Source organism: Bufo bufo, chromosome 4 (assembly GCF_905171765.1).
Source record: "Bufo bufo chromosome 4, aBufBuf1.1, whole genome shotgun sequence".
Taxonomy (NCBI): Eukaryota; Metazoa; Chordata; class Amphibia; order Anura; family Bufonidae; genus Bufo; species Bufo bufo.
In genome coordinates this window covers 434,764,918-434,783,612 of record NC_053392.1, presented here as the reverse complement: position 1 = coordinate 434,783,612, position 18,695 = coordinate 434,764,918, and the positions used below count along the sequence as shown (strand labels likewise).

At 44.3% G+C, this 18,695-nt stretch overlaps 1 protein-coding gene across 3 annotated transcripts in view; it reads left to right on the top strand.

Moving 5' to 3' along the window:
* The window catches only part of SNX9 (sorting nexin 9), a 254,249-nt gene that overhangs the window by 54,527 nt on the left and 181,027 nt on the right, over positions 1-18,695 (top strand). For all 3 annotated transcript variants that reach the window (XM_040429364.1, XM_040429365.1, XM_040429363.1), the window contains exon 2: positions 1,242-1,328. In XM_040429364.1, coding sequence (XP_040285298.1) covers positions 1,242-1,328 — 87 coding nt within the window. The remainder of the gene's footprint in view (positions 1-1,241; positions 1,329-18,695) is intronic.

Below are 18,695 nucleotides of genomic sequence, written 5' to 3'. Positions count from 1 at the left end.
ATGGGTCCGCGAAAAAAAAAACGGAAAACGGCACAACGGCCACGGATGCACACAACGGTCGTGTGCATGAGGCCTAAGTCAATGTGGACGGATCCGTTTTTACTGACACAATATGGTGCAATTGAAAACGGATCCGCCTCCCATTGACTTTCAATGTAAGTTAAAACGAATCCGTTTGCATTATCATGAACAAAATAAAATAACATTTTTATTTATTTTTTTGTTCATGGTAATGCAAACGGATCCGTTCTGAACGGATACAAGCGTTTGCATTAGAGGTGCGGATACGTCTGTGCAGATACCAGACTGATCCGCACCTAAACGCAGGTGTGAAAGTAGCCTAAGTTTGTTCAGGCCACAGCACTTCCTGGATTACACTTCACCCAGGTGAGAAATCTGGGTGAAATATACCTTCCTTTCACCAGTATTCCACCTGTATGACCACAAGTGGTAGTTCAGTTACATATATCTGATGTGGAACATTATGCACTATTGGCATTAATTCAAATCTGGACTTCAGAATAAAATGCAAACCTAAGGCCTCATGCACACGACCGTTGTTGTGTTCCGTTCCGCAAAATGGGATTCCGTTGTTCCGTGATCAGTTTCCGTGTGTCTTCCTTTATTTTTGGAAGATCGCCAGACATGAAGGAAAGTAAAAAAAAATCTAAGAAAGGTTTGCCATGTAAATGATAGGAAAAAAATGGACGCGGATGACAATCTTGTGTGCCTCCGTGTTTTTTAGCGGTCCCATTAACTTGAATGGGTCCGCAAACCGTTTTCCGCGAAAATAATAGGACAGCTTATATTTTTTTGACGGACTGGAACCACGGATGCGGATGACAAACGGTGCATTAGCCGAGTTTTCACCGGACCCATTGAAAGTCAATGGGTCCGCAGAAAATCACGAAAAATGGCACAACGGACACGGGATAAAACGGTCGTGTGCATGAGGCCTAAAGTGCAGCTTTGTGACCTTCCCAAAACCCAGGCTGTCTTGTTCTCCTCAGAAGGAATAATTGAATTTCTCTAAATGCTCGTTCTGCCGTGTTTGGCTCTGCGAAGTACAGATGTAGATAGGACGTTTCATGAGGTTTTCTGATTTACTGTGCAATGTGGTGAAATGAAGAACCGAGAGACACAGATGAGCAGATATGAGTCAGCAGGGCTTTTAGTTGAACTGAAATTACAAATAAATACCGGCAATGAATAATATTTTTGTGTTTCTGTTACATTTTTAGGCTAAAGTTTTGTACGATTTTGTCGCTGAGCCTGGAAATAATGAGCTAACCGTGAAAGAAGGGGAAATTCTCACAATAACCAATAAGGTGGGTCATAAAAGAGAAATATTCCTTTGAAGGTTGTTGTTTCTGCTGTTATCACTGCATTGCTCTGATCACTGTCCAGTGAGGGAGGCATTATGTGGTCACACTGCTGCATAAACTGCATGTGATGGGGACATCCCGGAAAGCATTGCCTCACACCCACGCAATGGAAAAACTGAAATTTCCTCCTGAAAGTTTTCGGTAGTGAATCTCTTGTATTTCCTGATAATTTGTATTTGCCAGAAATTCACTTTGTAAATACCTTCCGTTATTTCTTGTCCTAATTGTGGGCCAAAGCTTTTATAGTATAGAGCTGTGCTTACAATTGTCATTTCCGAGTTGACTCCAGGGTTAGGCCTCTTTTCACACGACCGTTTTTTTTTTTTTTTCGTTTTGCGGGCCGTTTTTTGCGTTCCGTATACGGAACCATTCATTTCAATGGTTCCGCAAAAAAAACGGAATGTACTCTGTATGCATTCCGTTTCCATATTTCCGTTTTTCCGTTCCGTTGAAAGATAGAACATGTCCTATATTTGCCCGCAAATCACGTTCCGTGGCTCCATCAAAGTCAATGGGTCCGCAAAAAAATGGAATGCATACGGAAATGCATCCGTATGTCTTCCGTATCCGTTCCGTTTTTTGCGGAACAATCTATTGAAAATGTTATGCCCAGCCCAATTTTTTCTATGAAATTACTGTATATGCCATAGTATACGGAAAAACGGAACGGAAACACAACGGAAACAAAAAACGGAACAACGGATCCGTTTAAAACGGACCCCAAAACACTGAAAAAGCCATACGGTCGTGTGAACGAGGCCTTATACTGTAGTCGCTTCTAGTAGTTGTCAGCATTTGGCAACTTGTTTAGATTTTTTATGCTGAAATGTTTTTTCACTGTTTGGGGGCGAGCAGTGTCATTGCAGCTCCTTCGTCCCATTCTCTTGAACCACAAATACATCTTCTATTAACCCCTTGAGTCATAAACTGTTCATTTTTTTTGCTTGTCTTTAAAGAGCGACAAGTTGTTTACTTTTTTGTTCACCTAGCCGTATCAGGGCCTTTTGTTTTTGTTTTTTGCAAGACAAGTTGTATTTTTAATGGCACCATTTGTTTTTCTATACCATGTATTGAAAAATAATTTTTGGGGTGAAAGGGAAAAAAATGCCATTCTACTGGTATGGGTTTTGTTGTTACAGTGTTCACTGCCATGTTGCCTTTATTGTACGGGTCAGTATGATCACAGCGATACCAAATACAGCATATACTTTTTTCTTTAGCTGTGATTTATTGCTACCATTATAGGGTAGATACAACTTTTTGATAAAAAATTTTTACATTATTTCTGGGGTGCGTTGCCCAAGTTCTGACATTTTTGAAAGTGTTGATACCAATTATGTTTATCTCTATATTATGTTGTATTTTTATATGTAAGGGTACTTTCACACTAGCGTTTTTCTTTTCCGGCATAGAGTTCCGTCCTAGGGGCTCTATACCGGAAAAGAACTGATTCGTTTTATCCTAATGCATTCTGAATGGAGAGCAATCCGTTCAGGATGTCTTCAGTTCAGTCTTTCTGCCTTTTCAGGACAGAGATAATACCGCAGCATGCTGCGGTTTTATCTCTGTCCAAAATTCCGGAACACATGCTGGATCCGGCATTTTTGCCCATTGAAATGCATTAATCCCGAGTGTTCTGGCAAAACGGATCCGGCATTGCGATCTGCGCATGCTCAGACCTCACAAAATGTAAAAAAATAAAAAATAAATACCGGATCCGTTTTTCCAGATGACACCGGAGAGACGGATCCGGCATTTCAATGCATTTGTCAGACGGAAACTGCCTGCCAGAATCATCTGCCGCAAGTGTGAAAGTACCCTAAAACTGGGAAAGGGTGATTAGAATTTTTAATACTTTTACTTTTTGTACACTGCTCAAAAAAATAAAGGGAACACTTAAACAGCACAATGTGACTCCAAGTCAATCGCACTTCTGTGAAATCAAACTGTCTACTTAGGAAGCAACACTGAGTGACAATCAATTTCACATGCTGTTGTGCAAATGGGATAGACAACAGGTGGAAATTATAGGCAATTAGCAAGACACCCCCAATAAAGGAGTGGTTCTGCAGGTGGTAACCACAGACCACTTCTCAGTTCCTATGCTTCTTGGCTGATGTTTTGGTCACTTTTGAATGCCTGGCGGTGCTTTCACTCTAGTGGTAGCATGAGATGGAGTCTACAACCCACACAAGTGGCTCAGGTAGTGCAGCTTATCCAGGATGGCACATCAATGCGAGCTGTGGCAAGAAGGTTTGCTGTGTCTGTCAGCGTAGTGTCCAGAGCATGGAGGCGCTACTAGGAGACAGGCCAGTACATCAGGAGACGTGGAGGAGGCCGTAGGAGGGCGTAGGAGGGCAACAACCCAGCAGCAGGACCGCTACCTCCGCCTTTGTGCAAGGAGGAACAGGAGGAGCACTGCCAGAGCCCTGCAAAATGACCTCCAGCAGGCCACAAATGTGCATGTGTCTGCTCAAACGGTCAGAAACAGACTCCATGAGGGTGATATGAGGGCCCGACGTCCACAGGTGGGGGTTGTTCTTACAGCCCAACACCGTGCAGGACGTTTGGCATTTGCCAGAGAACACCAAGATTGGCAAATTCGCCACTGGCGCCCTGTGCTCTTCACAGATGAAAGCAGGTTCACACTGAGCACATGTGACTGAGTCTGGAGACGCCGTGGAGAACGTTCTGCTGCCTGCAACATCCTCCAGCATGACCGGTTTGGCATTGGGTCAGTAATGGTGTGGGGTGGCATTTCTTTGGAGGGCCGCACAGCACTCCATGTGCTCGCCAGAGGTAGCCTGACTGCCATTAGGTACCGAGATGAGATCCTCAGACCCCTTGTGAGACCATATGCTGGTGCGGTTGGCCCTGGGTTCCTCCTAATGCAAGACAATGCTAGACCTCATATGGCTGAAGTGTGTCAACCGTTCCTGCAAGACGAAGGCATTGATGCTATGGACTGGCCCGCCCATTCCCCAGACCTGAATCCAATTGAGCACATCTGGGACATCAACGTCACGTTGCACCACAGACTGTCTAGGAGTTGGCAGATGCTTTAGTCCAGGTCTGGGAGGAGATCCCTCAGGAGACCGTCCGCCACCTCATCAGGAGCATGCACAGGCGTTGTAGGGAGGTCATACAGGCACGTGGAGACCACACACACTACTGAGCCTAATTTTGACTTGTTTTAACCCCTTAAGGACACATGACGTATCGGTACGGCATGTTTCCCGAGTCCTTAAGGACACATGACGTACCGGTACGTCATGTGTTGTTCCGATCACTGCCGCCCGGCCAGCTGTGATCGGAACAAGGTGCCTGCTCAAATCATTGAGCAGGCACCTCGGCTAAATGCGCGGGGGGGTCCCGTGACCCCCCCATGTCCGCGATCGCAACAAACCGCAGGTCAATTCAGACCTGCGGTTTGTTGCGCTTTTTGCAGTTTCTGATCGCTGCGGTCCCTGACCGCGGCGATCAGAAACTTTAGTGTGCCGAAAATATATTTTTATCACCCCCCCCTGCACCTCTGAATGATTTTAGCCCGGTGGGAGGTGCAGGGGGGGTGTTGCGGGCGGTGCGGGAGGTTGGCGGTGCGGCAGGCGGGATCGCGATCCCCCGCCCGCCTCCCATTGAATAATCGTTGGTGTAGAGTGGGTATACCAGGGTGCCAGCACATTGCTGGCACCCTGGTATAAACGACTGACATCGGTGATGCGATGTCAGCCGTTTAACCCTTTCCATACAGCGGTCCGTACGGACCGCTGTATGGAAAAAGTTAACAGTAAGAGGGAGCTCCCTCCCTCTCCGATCGGGGGGCTGCTGTGCCTTTGCAGCCCCCCGATGGGAGAGGGAGAGAGCTCCCAGACAGCCCCCAGACAGCCCCCTGCCAGCCCCGTCCTCACCCTTCCCCGTCTGCGCAGTTCTGAGCAGACGGGGAAGGTTCCCATGGCAACAGGACACCTCTCAGGCGTCCTGCTGTCCATGGTGCTGAACAGATCTGTGCTGAAAGCATAGATCTGTTCAGTGTAAGTAAAATACAGTACAGAACAATATATATTGTACTGTACTGTATTATACAGACATCAGACCCACTGGATCTTCAAGAACCAAGTGGGTCTGGGTAAAAAAAAAAAGTGAAAAAAGTGAAAAAAATGTAAAAATCAAAAAACACATTTATCACTGATTAAAAATTAAAAAAATAACATTCCCTACACATGTTTGGTATCGCCGCGTCCGTAACGACCTGATCTATAAAACGGTCATGTTACTTTACCCGAACGGTGAACGCCATAAAAATAAAAAATAAAAAACTATGATAAAATTGAAATTTTGCTCACCTTACTTCCCAAAAAAAGGTAATAAAAGTGATCAAAAAAGTCGCATGTACGCCAAAATTGTAACAATCAAATCGTCATCTCATCCCGCAAAAAATGAGACCCTACTTAAGATAATCACCCAAAAACTGAAAAAACTATGGCTCTTAGACTATGGAGACACTAAAACATAATTTTTTTTGTTTCAAAAATGAAATCATTGTGTAAAACTTACATAAATAAAAAAAAAGTATACATATTAGGTATTGCCGCGTCCGTATCGACCGACTCTATAAAAATATCACATGACCTAACCCCTCAGGTGACCACCGTAAAAAAAAAAAAAAAAAACTGTGTAAAAAAAGCAATTTTTTGTCATCTTACGTCACAAAAAGTGTAATAGCAAGCGATCAAAAAGTCATATGCACCCCAAAATAGTGCCAATCAAACCGTCATCTCCTCCCGCAAAAAATGAGACCCTACTTAAGATAATCGCCCAAAAACTGAAAAAACTATGACTCTTAGACTATGGAGACACTAAAACTTTTTTTTGTTTAAAAAATGAAATCATTGGGTAAAACTTACATAAATTAAAAAAATGTAATACATATTAGGTATCGCCGCGTCCGTGACAACCTGCTCTATGAAATTACCACATGATCTAACCTGTCAGATGAATGTTGTAAATAACAAAAAAAAAAAACGGTGCCAAAAAAGCTAATTCTTGTTACCTTGCCGCACAAAAAGTGTAATATAGAGCAACCAAAAATCATATGTACCCTAAACTAGTACCAACAATACTGCCACGCTATCCCGTAGTTTCTAAAATGGGGTCACTTTTCTGGAGTTTCTACTCTAGGGGTGCATCAGGGGGGCTTCAAATGGGACATGGTGTCAAAAAAACAGTCCAGCAAAACCTGCCTTCGAAAAACCGTATGGCCTTCCTTTCCTTCTGCGCCCTGCCGTGTGCCCGTACAGCGGTTTACGACCACATATGGGGTGTTTCTGTAAACTACAGAATCAGGGCCATAAATAATGAGTTTTGTTTGGCTGTTAACCCTTGCTTTGTAACTGGAAAAAAAATATTAAAATGGAAAATCTGCCAAAAATGTGAAATTTTGAAATTGTGTCTCTATTTTCCATTAAATCTTGTGCAACACCTAAAGGGTTAACAAAGTTTGTAAAATCAGTTTTGAATACCTTGAGGGGTGTAGTTTCTTAGATGGGGTCACTTTTATGGAGTTTCTACTCTAGGGGTGCATCAGGGGGGCTTCAAATGGGACATGGTGTCAAAAAAACAGTCGGCGCACCTTTCACTCTACGCCCCGCTGTGTGGCCGTACAGTAGTTTACAGCCACATATGGGGTGTTTCTGTGAACAGCAGAGTCAGGGCAATAAAGATACAGTTTTGTTTGGCTGTTAACCCTTGCTTTGTTAGTGAAAAAAATGGGTTAAAATGGAAAATTAGGCAAAAAAATGAAATTCTCAAATTTCATCTCCATTTGCCAATAACTCTTGTGCAACACCTAAAGGGTTAACGATGTATGTAAAATCAGTTTTGAATACCTTGAGGGGTGTAGTTTCTTAGATGGGGTCATTTTTGGGTGGTTTCTATTATGTAAGCCTCGCAAAGTGACTTCAAACCTGAACTGGTCCCTAAAAATTGAGTTTTTGTAAATTTCGGAAAAATTTCAAGATTTGCTTCTAAACTTCTAAGCCTTATAACATCCCCAAAAAATAAAATATCATTCCCAAAACAATTCAAGCATGAAGTAGACATATGGGGAATGTAAAGTCATCACAATTTTTTGGGGTATTACTATGTATTACAGAAGTAGAGAAACTGAAACTTTGAAATTTGCAAATTTTTCCAAATTTTTGGTAAATTAGGTATTTTTTTGTGCAAAAAAAATAATTTTTTTGACTTCATTTTACCAGTGTCATGAAGTACAATATGTGACGAAAAAACAATCTCAGAATGGCCTTGATAAGTCAAAGCGTTTTAAAGTTATTAGCACTTAAAGTGACACTGGTCAGATTTCCAAAAAATGGCCTGGTCCTTAAGGTGAAAATGAGCCCGGTCCTTAAGGGGTTAAGGACATTACATCAAAGTTGGATTAGCCTGTAGTGTGTTTTTCCACTTTAATTTTGAGTGTGACTCCAAATCCAGACCTCCATGGGTTGAAAAATTTGATTTCCATTTTTTTTTATTTTTGTGTGATTTTGTGGTCAGCACATTCAACTATGTAAAGAACAAAGTATTTCAGAAGAATATTTAATTAACTCAGATCTAGGATGTGTTATTTTTGTGTTCCCTTTATTTTTTTGAGCAGTGTATATATTTGAAATTGGACATGCGATTCTTTGATCACGTATACCATAGACTGCAATAGTTGTCTGTTGGGATTGTGCAGACCTCCTGTTAAAGGGATTGTCCAGCCTAGGAGCTGACCAACTCAATTCTCTGAGTCTGTGCCCAGTTGAAAACTATTAAAACTCCCTTGTCCACAGTTCTGCCATTCCCACTCCATGCTCTCTTTCCCAGACCCTTCTGGTCTCTTTTGGCCTCAGCAGTCACACAAGCTAGAGTTGAAGAAAATTTAGACTAGCACATCCAAAGTCACAAGTGCACATCCATAAAGCTAACGTGCAGCAAACAAAAATCGTATGGCAGGACACTGTTATAAATGCAAACAATAGAACTGGGGATTAGGGATTATTTTGGATTACAGTGGTACTATGCCTATTATACATGAAAATGGAAGCTCTTTGCGCATATTATTGATCGAGCTGCTACTGGCATGCCTTTATATGACCATTTGAGCCAGCTCCAACTTCCGTCTCCTGACATGTGGTTTACATTGATTCCCAGATTGTGCAGGTATTTATATGCTTTCCTTGCAGGATGGCTGGGACAGTATATTCTCTATGGACTGGAGGTAGAACTACTCTGTACATATCCTGTAGGCCTCTTGCAAACTTTTTTATTCCCATTTACATTCCATATTTTTTTTGCGTTCCATATACGTACTGTATACAGAACTATTCATTTCAATGGATCTGCAAAAAAAAACTGAAGATACTCCTTATGCCTTCTGTTTCCGTATTTCCGTTTTTTCCGTTCCATTCAAAGATAGAACATGTCCTATTATTGTCCGCATAACGGACAAGGGTAGTTCTGTTCTATCAGGGGCCAGCTGTTCAGTTCCGCAAAAACGGAATGCACGCAGACGTCATCCGTATTTTTTGCGGATCCGTTTTTTGCGGACTGCAAAATACTGAAAAAGCCATACGGTCATGTGCAAGAGGCCTTATAGTGGGAGCAGACTTGCCAATCCATCCTTTAAAGATGCATGTAAACCTATACACGCTCTTATAGTTTAGACATGTGACTAAATTTTTGCAGATGTACAGCAGACTTGTCATGTCAGGTGATTTCTGCTGCCCTCTCTGACAGCAGCGTACGGTAAGGGGATAGAAGCTGAGTTCTGTGTTTATATGCTCAGTAAATCCTAACAGCACTCTAAAAGTACCTGCACATGGGTGTAGGTTAATGTGCAGAAAGTCTGTGGTTTTCTGTGCGGATTTCTGTGCGTCTCTGCACCAGGGAAGGAACCAGGGAATCTCCTCCTTGCTCCCCGACGTCACAAAGCTAGAGCGCCATAATCTTGCGATGCATGAGCTAGCGCATGCGCAGTATCGGCATAGTGTTCCTTCCCTGTGCTGGCATCAGCCTCAAGGAACGAACTGTGCATGCGCTAGCTCCCGCATTGCGAGATTACGGCGCTCTAGCTTCGTGACGTCGGGGAGCAAGGAGGAGATTCGGAGGATGCGGGGCGGTGCTGGGCTCCTTCACAGTGGGCGTGGCTGGGCTCAGAGTCAGACGTTGGACTCCTCTCTCAAGCATAGATGAGTCCGGTCTCCTCCAAGGTTCATATGTATCTATAAAATTGTTTTTTGACACAATACGAGCACAGAGAGCTATGGGGACTGGATATTGCGGATGTGCTAGTGGCGATCTAGCAGCCCATGTCCTCAGCTCTATACCCAAATCCAGGTGACAGGTTCCCTTTAAAAAAAAAATAATTGTTTTAGGTGGCAGATCATGCCGGGTAATCACGATCTGCTGCCGGCAAACAATGTTTCAGTATGGGGAAGAGCGATGGCATAACGATCGCTCCTCCCTATACTGAGGAGGAGATTGCTGCATGTAATTGCAGTGGTCTTCTCTTCTAGTGAGCAGACGATTGCCAGGAAGGAACGCTTTCCTCCCGACAATCACCTGTTAAAAAAGCACTCCCGACAATCACCTGTTAAAAAAGCACTTTTATTATATGCTAATGAGCCTCTAGGTGCTATGTGGGCGTAAAATCAGCACCTAGAGGCTCCGTCCACTCACGCTTTATCCTGCCCAGGTCCAGTGTTCTGCCCGCCCAGCTCCTCTTGATTGATGCCACTGTTCCGTGCATCGTTGGCGAAATCCCGCACCTGCGCCATTCACTTCTGTCTTCGGCGCAGTGAGTGAATGATGCGATCCTGGTGCCGGATTCCTCACTGCGCCTGCGCCGACTACGTCACAGTGAGGAAGCCGGCATCAGGAGAGTGGCCTTCACTCACTGCACCGAAGACAAAAGTGAACGGTGCAGGCGCAGGATTTCGCCAACGATGCAGGGAACAGTGGCATCAATCAAGAGGAGCTGGGCGGGCAGAACACTGGACCTGGGCGGGATAAAGCGTAAGTGGACGGAGCCTCTAGGTGCTGATGTTACGCCCACATATTACCTAGAGGCTCATTAGCATATAATAAAAGTGCTTTTTTAACAAAAACGGCTGCAGGGACTAATGTTAGAAACATACTGTTATGTAGTGCTGACATTAGCGCATCGCTAATGTCAGTCAGCTACATAACAGTATTTCTGGTGGTAGAAACCCTTTAAGTGCCGATCCAGGTTTTGGCAGCACCTGGCTGTCCTTAAAGGGAGTCTGTCACCTCCATATGGCCATATACAGTGCTTACATGGCTCTGTAACAAACCTATACAGGATTGTAACGGTACCTTTGTTCTTTTCTTTAGACTTGCACCAGTAGGAAAAACAAAGTGTAATTCATATGCAAATGAGCACTTGCAAGTGCCCAGGGGCGGCGTTCAGTGTGTAGGTGCCCAGGCTGCCCTGCCTTCTTTTCACTTTACTCCTCCCCAGTCTCTGCCTTTGCCCGCCCTCCAAGTCTCTTGCCTCATCGATAGGGCAAAGGAAGAGGCTGGGGAGGAGTAAAGTGAAAAGAAGGCAGAGCAGCCTGGGCACCTACACACTGAACGCCGCCCCTGGGCACTTCCGAGTGCTCATTTGCATATGAATTAAACTTCGTTTTTCCTACTGGTGAAAGTCTAAAGAAAAGAACAAAAGGTACCGTTACAATCCTGTATAGGTGTGCTACAGAGCCATGTAAGCACTGTATATGGCCATATGGAGGTGACAGACTCCCTTTTAAATAGGCAGCTGGGATCAGAAGCCAGGTCTCTGTGTTGGGATCTGGGAGCCTTGTGTCTGGATGAAGGCTTGCTCCTTGTTTGGCGTGAAAACAGGTTGGTGCTGCTATGGTCAAGGACTCTGAGGCAAAATTGCCGCATGGTGTGAATTACCACCAACACCGCAAGGTGACTTTGTTTTGTCACTTGCCTAAAGTGTGAATAAAACACTGAACTGTTTGATCCAAAGAACTTGTTGTTTCCTCTACACTGCGTCCGCTAATCCTGTCTACCAGAGCGAAATCCCACAATATTTATGTAATATCGTTCACCTTGCTGGTACTTCATTACACTTCAGTTTTTCCACATCCAAATCTGCACAGAAAAATGTGCGTAATCTGCAATGTTTGCAGGCATCTAAGAGACCGTGTGAGTCATGATTCCTCAAACCGCAAACTATGACAGTCTTTTCTGTACACAAAATAAAGGGTGTATTACGTCTGCCGAATTTTCGGCAGATGATTGCTAACAAGCTTTCTAGTTGTCTAATACTGCCGCTGATTGCCCGATCAACGAGCTTGTTCATCGGGCAATCCAAATCTTTTGACCGCTTAAAGGGAACCTGTCACCTGGATTTTGGGTATAGAGCTGAGGACATGGGCTGCTAGATCGCCGCCAGCACATCCGCAACATCCATTCCCAATAGCTCTCTGTGCTTTTATTGTGTCAAAAAAACAATTTTATATATATGTAAATGAGGCTACTAACGTTTCCGGAGCCCAGCCACACCCACTGTGAAGGAGCCCAGCACCGCTTGCATACTCCGAATCTCCTCCTTGCTCCCCGACGTCACAAAGCTAGAGCGCCATAATCTCGGGATGCATGAGCTAGCGCATGTGCAGTGTCGGCATAGTGTTCCTTCCCTGTGCTGGCATCAGCCTCAGGGAACGAACTGTGCATGCGCTAGCTCCCGCATTGCGAGATTACGGCGCTCTAGCTTCGTGACGTCGGGGAGCAAGGAGGAGATTCGGAGGATGCGGGGCGGTGCTGGGCTCCTTCACAGTGGGCGTGGCTGGGCTCAGAGTCAGACGTTGGACTCCTCTCTCAAGCATAGATGAGTCCGGTCTCCTCCAAGGTTCATATGCATCTATAAAATTGTTTTTTGACACTATACGAGCACAGAGAGCTATGGGGACTGGATATTGCGGATGTGCTAGTGGCGATCTAGCAGCCCATGTCCTCAGCTCTATACCCAAATCCAGGTGACAGGTTCCCTTTAAAAAAAAAAAATCATTGTTTTAGGTGGCAGATCATGCCGGGTAATCACGATCTGCTGCCGGCAAACAATGTTTCAGTATGGGGAAGAGCGATGGCATAACGATCGCTCCTCCCTATACTGAGGAGGAGATTGCTGCATGTAATTGCAGTGGTCTTCTCTTCTAGTGAGCAGACGATTGCCAGGAAGGAACGCTTTCCTCCCGACAATCACCTGTTAAATCGGGCTGTCTAATACAGCCTTAATACAGGGAAATCACCTGTCATTTGATGTGTAGCTCTAGGATAAATTATCACTTTATGTTCATGGGGGTATCTGACCTCTGGGACCTCCACTGATCCTGAGAATGAAGGGGCTGTAGTGGTGATTCACCTGAATGGAGTGGGGCCCTGCTGTGCAGGGAAAGACTCTGAAACACCGTTTCAATTCAGTTGATCACATTTTCAGGGAAGGACTGGGAACTTAAAATGGCTCTCCGATAAAACAGAAAAGTGGCCTCATGTTGTTGGTGGGTCCAAAATGACAGAAGGCAGGACAACAGAAGTAGGCAGGGTCAGCAGAACCGTGGTGCTTAACAATATACTGCCCCAGCAGAACCAAATACTACAGTGCAGAACGAAATTCTGCCTCTGCAAAACCAAATACCACAGTGCAACACACATTGAGGCCCACGCATCGAGAGCAAGGTAATGCAGTTGAATTCAGGAGGGCACCTGCAGCCACTGGTCAGGTGCATAAGTGTCGGTTGCCCCTACATTAATTAATTCTGAGAGAATTAGATTTTTATTTACCTGGCTGGTGGCCATAAGAAAGGCTTAGGTGGCCTTCTGGGCATCGGCCCACTGGGAAATTTCCCTGTAGAGTCTGTGGCCAGTCCGCCCATGCACAGCTTTCATGCGGGCATCAAAAGGCTTGTGTTTTGGCAGCATCTCCCTTCAGACAAATGCCAACTACTTTAACGATCATTTATTCTCATACAGTATAATGAGTGGTACATTTAAATGTACTAAAGAAAGGTAGTAGACATGCTATATATTTGACTGACTTTTATTTACTGAGATAATCTGCCCATGTAATAGGACGTTAGGTTTTCGGGGACCTTACTAACCCCACTCAGCGGTGACATGGTGTAGGACTTTAACCCTTTCACTACCGGAGGTTTTTTCGTTTTTGCATTAAAATTTTTCTTCCCTATCTTCCTTGAGCCATAACTTTTTTTAAATTTCTGTTAACATAGCTGTATGCGGGCTTATTTTCCGCGGGACAAGTTGTACTTTTTAATGTCACCATCATTTATTATGGCATAAAATGTAGTGGGAAGCGGTAAAAAGATTCCAAGACTTCCGGTTCCGGTGCCAACATGGCAAGTCGCGCTGAGTAAGCTCCGCAAAAGCCCGCACTTAGCAAGCCTGATTCCCTGCTTTACCGGACTTGACGGAGCTCAAGATCTGGGTTTACCTCACGCAGAGACCTTCCGGTTTCATATGGACCGGTTTCTAGTTACAATGGGAGCAGGAACAAACAGAAAGGCTTACTGAAGGTCACCAGATCGCAGTCTGTGGCACGAAGCATGGCGGATCACGCCCCCACGCGGCTCTCACAGAGACGCCGCCGACACAATCAGAAGAAGAGCCTGGAATAGAGTCGGATCAACCTGAGGATTTTGCGGTAAATTACAAGCAACTGGCTCTGGAAGTTACGGCACGTATCCTCCCGAATTTACAGGAGTCCCTCTCTACTACGGTCTCGGCCTCCCTGTCGCAGATTCATCAGGACCTGGCAGAACATGGCCGTCGTCTAACTGAAACAGAGGGGAGGATTACCTCAATAGAAGAGGAACAGAACCACTACCGCTCCGAATACTCCAGACTCCAACAAGAGAACAAAAGAATCTTGCTGAAATTGGATGACCTGGAGAATAGTTTGCGAAGGAACAACTTGAGGTTAGTGGGTATAGCCGAGACAATACCCCTGCACGAGCTGGTAAAGCTATGTGAGCAAGAACTCCTTCAGGCACTGAATCTACCTGCCCACTGCAAAGTGGAGAGGGCTCACAGAATCGGTCAATCACCGTTACCGGTAGGGAGACCAGATCGAGAATCAGCAGCGCAGGCGGCTCTTAATCAAAGGCCGAGGCAGGTGATAGTACGCTACCTCGATTATTCAGAAAAGGCGGCCATACTCAGAGCCTACAAGAATAATAAGAAACCCCTGATGTTAAGGGGCTCCAGAACTCTCCTTATTCGAAGATTTCTCAGCAGAGGTCACCAGACGAAGGCGGGAGTTTTCTTCACTTTGTTCGGATCTTTACAACGTTCAAGGGAAATTCGCCCTACTTTACCCCGCGACCCTACGAGTCCACAATGCGGAGGGATCCATTGCTACCTACCAAAATCCTCAAGAAGCTAGAAGCGCCTTGCATCACATACTTCGCACATAGGGAGATCGTTCTTCGCATGACAACAACAGAAGACATGCATTCCCGTGATGTAAAGGTCAGTGCATGACTGGAACAGGTTATGCCCCATATGACTCTATCATAGTCAGTAGTTCGGGGAGTACCGGATTATGCGTCTGAAAGTATTTGTTCGGACTTGGTCAGGGCTCACTCCGGGACTGAATCGTTCGGGACACGACTTGATACTCGGCATATCCGAAATGTTCGCCACGATCATAGTATCCGATCCGGACTTGGCTGTTAATTTGTTCAGTTACAGTTAATGAGGCCTCCAGTGCATACTTTTTGCATCTACCTTTTCACAGGGCTATTTGTGGAATAATGCTTCAGTTTATTGCCTCAGCAGGATAATGATTTGCGCTATAACGCTGTGTTGGGAAGAAGTGAGGTCCGAGTTTTGCAATATATGGTTTGTTACTAAGGGGGTGGGGGGACGACGACATTGTTTATTGGGAAAATGTTTTATGTTCTTTCATCTCAGATACCGGCGTCAATGCTTAATATGTGGGACCAGATCGTTATGGAAAATATCTACTTTAGGTTACAACAATGACCAAAATTGTCACGTGGAATGTGAAGGGATTAAAGTCACCACACAAGAGAATCATGGTCCTAAGGCATTTGAAATGACTACGCACAGACGTTGCTTTGCTCCAGGAGACTCATTTGTCAAGATCTGATTTTCACCGAATGCAGAGTCTGTGGGTAGGTCAAGTCATTGGTTCGCCGGCAGATGGGTCCAAGGGGGGGGGGGGGGGGTTGCTGCTTTTGATACATAGACGTTTACAGTGTGAAATCATAGATAGCAAGGAAGATAACGAGGGCAGACTTCTTCATGCCCTTCTTCAATTATCAAATGAGACCTTAAGCATTTATAACGTCTATGGACCAAATGAGAGCAACACTATTTCTAAACCTAGAAATAGAGATTTTATATTGGGTAAAGTTGCGGCTGATCTGCATATGTATGATGATTGGAGGTCCACCCATCCAGAAGATAGGCTCTTCTTGACATGCTAAATAAAAAATGTAACCTGAAGATTAATATGGACCCAGAGATCTTACTATTTCATGTTGGGCGGTCAGAGATGTCTTCAAAAATTCTGCCAGCTTTTCATGTGTTAATTTTGGCCTCCAAGAGGTGTCTACTGAATCATTGGCTGCAATCAAAAGTTCCAGCTATAGCAGAAGTAGTGCAACAAACTACCAATTGTCTGATACTTGAACGAATAGAGGCAGAACAAACCAAAACAAAACTAAGAGAGCCTTTCTTTAAAAAATGGAGGCAGTATATGGAAGCTCTTCTGTCAGAGCAGGAAATATTAACACATATAACTCCGTTTGTCCATACAGAATGGTATTTGAAATTAGAGATCACAGATTCTTGGTATCAACTTCACAAAAAAATTCCACTCTACACAACATGGTCATGCAGGACACAACACCACTCTGTATAATGGCGGGAGACATGAATACGGTTATATCCTTCTCGGAGGATAGCCGAAGTGATGCAAAACATCAACCTAAACCTAGAAATAGAGATTTTATATTGGGTAAAGTTGCGGCTGATCTGCATATGTATGATGTTTGGAGGTCCACCCATCCAGAAGATAGGGAATTCACCCATTTATCCCAGCCTCACAACTCTTGGTCACGCATTGACTACTTTTTGGTCACTGAATCTCTCCTACAGCGCACAATTTCAACGGAAATAGAGGATCTAATCATCTCGGATCACTCTCTGGTGATCATGGAAATTACAGATTCAGTGCCGAGGGGAAGCGATTTTCTTTGGAGATTTCCTTCAGATTTAGTATCCAATGAAAATTTTGTAGAAATGTTGAATCACTGGTGGTTAGAGTACTGGGAGGAAAACTCTCGCACGAGTGATTCCCAGTTGGTTTGGAGAGCAGGTAAAGCAGTATTAAGAGGCAGGATACTGGCATATATTGCCAGCTGGAAGAAAAAGGTAAATGGGAAGTTACGAGAACTTAGAGGTACTTAGGAAATCCTACACACAACATTTATTAAGCCCCTCTGCATCTACCAAAACAAGCTGGATGGAGGCTAAAGAGGCTTACGATAGAGAGGAATTAGAGGGGAAAAGGAAAGAAGCGAAATACTATAAATATAGAAACAAAACGGGAATACTCTTGGCCTCCCTAGCGAAAGGTTTAAAACCCCCTACTCAAATAGTAGCATTGAGGGATAATGAAGGTTCTTTGCATACAAGGCCCAAACAGATGGTTGATATCTTTTAAAAAGTTCTTTTCGGATCTCTATACATCCACTGTGAACCCTGAAGTTCAGTGAAAAACATGGCTGGACAGTTTGACCCTGCCGGCGGTCTCTCAGGAGGAGTTAGAGACTTTAAATAAACCGATCACGGTAGAGGAGGTTCAAAGGATCATTTAGAACTCTAGCAACGGGAGGGCACCGGGACCAGACGGTTTTACTAATGAGTTTTATAAAGCATTGAACCCTCGGATTGCTCCGGTTCTTACATCCCTGTACAATCGAATCTTGCAAGGACAGGAGATACCTCAAGGTATGAATACGGCATACATAAAAGTTCTACCGAAAGAAGGCAAGGACTGTACCCTACCTTCATCCTATCGCCCAATATCCCTGATCAATAATGACCTAAAATATATCTCCAAGATTTTGGCAGATAGGTTAGCCACTTTTCTACCTCGGCTTATCTCCCCACATCAAGTGGGTTTTATTCAGGGTAGGTCAGCGGTGTATAATATCCGTAAGGTCTTGGCGATACTTGATGACATCAAGATTAATCCGTATCTTCATCCATCTCCAGCTTTGCTCGCCATTGACTCGGAAAAAGCATTTGACAATGTGAGCTGGAGATGGCTGAACGAGGTGCTGGATGTGATGGGATTTGAAGGTCCTTTTAGAGAATACATCAAGAATCTATATAGCTCCCCACTAGCTAGGATTTCAATTCCGGGATTCCTGTCAGAACATTTTGTGTTGCAAAAGGGAACTAGACAAGGGTGTCCACTTTCGCCCTTGCTATTTAATATTGCCCTAGAACCACTGTCTAGAGCGATTATCCAGGATCACTCTATTAGGGGAATTTATATTAAGTCCCAGACTCTTAAACACGCACTTTTTGCGGATGATCTCTTATTATTTCTATCGCATCCTCAAGCTGATATCCCCGTACTCTTCAACTTGCTAGAGCAATTCGGCCAACTGTCTGGTTTTAAAGTTAACAGATCCAAATGTGATTACTAAATCTGTCCCCTTCACCTAGTCTAAAGCCCAGCATGCTTCAGGATCTACCAGTCGAGATGGCAAGCACTTGTATTAAATACCTAGGTATAAAAATAGGTAAGACGCCAGATACATTATACACTTTAAACTACCCCCCTTTATTTAAAAAAATCACTGCGGAACTCAATTCTTGCCCATCTCGTTGCTTGGTAGATGCTCGTTGATAAAGATGATGAGTTTTAGCAAACTCTTGTATCCTATTCAGACACTGCCTATTCTCCTGAAGCATAAGGACATTCAGAATCTACAAAAGATTTTTAGATAGTTTATTTGGAGATCGAAGAGGAGTAGAATAGCCTTAAAGACTCTGACTAGACAAAAAGATAGGGGAGGGGTGGGATTTCCTGACCTCAGAAAGTACAACCTTGCTAGTTTACTGAGGCATAGTCTAGACTGGGTGCATAATACGTCACACTACTCAGTTTTGCAGATAGAGAAGGAAATGGCCAGACCCTGGTGCTTAAACGCGCTTCTGCATACCAAGTATGCGCAAATG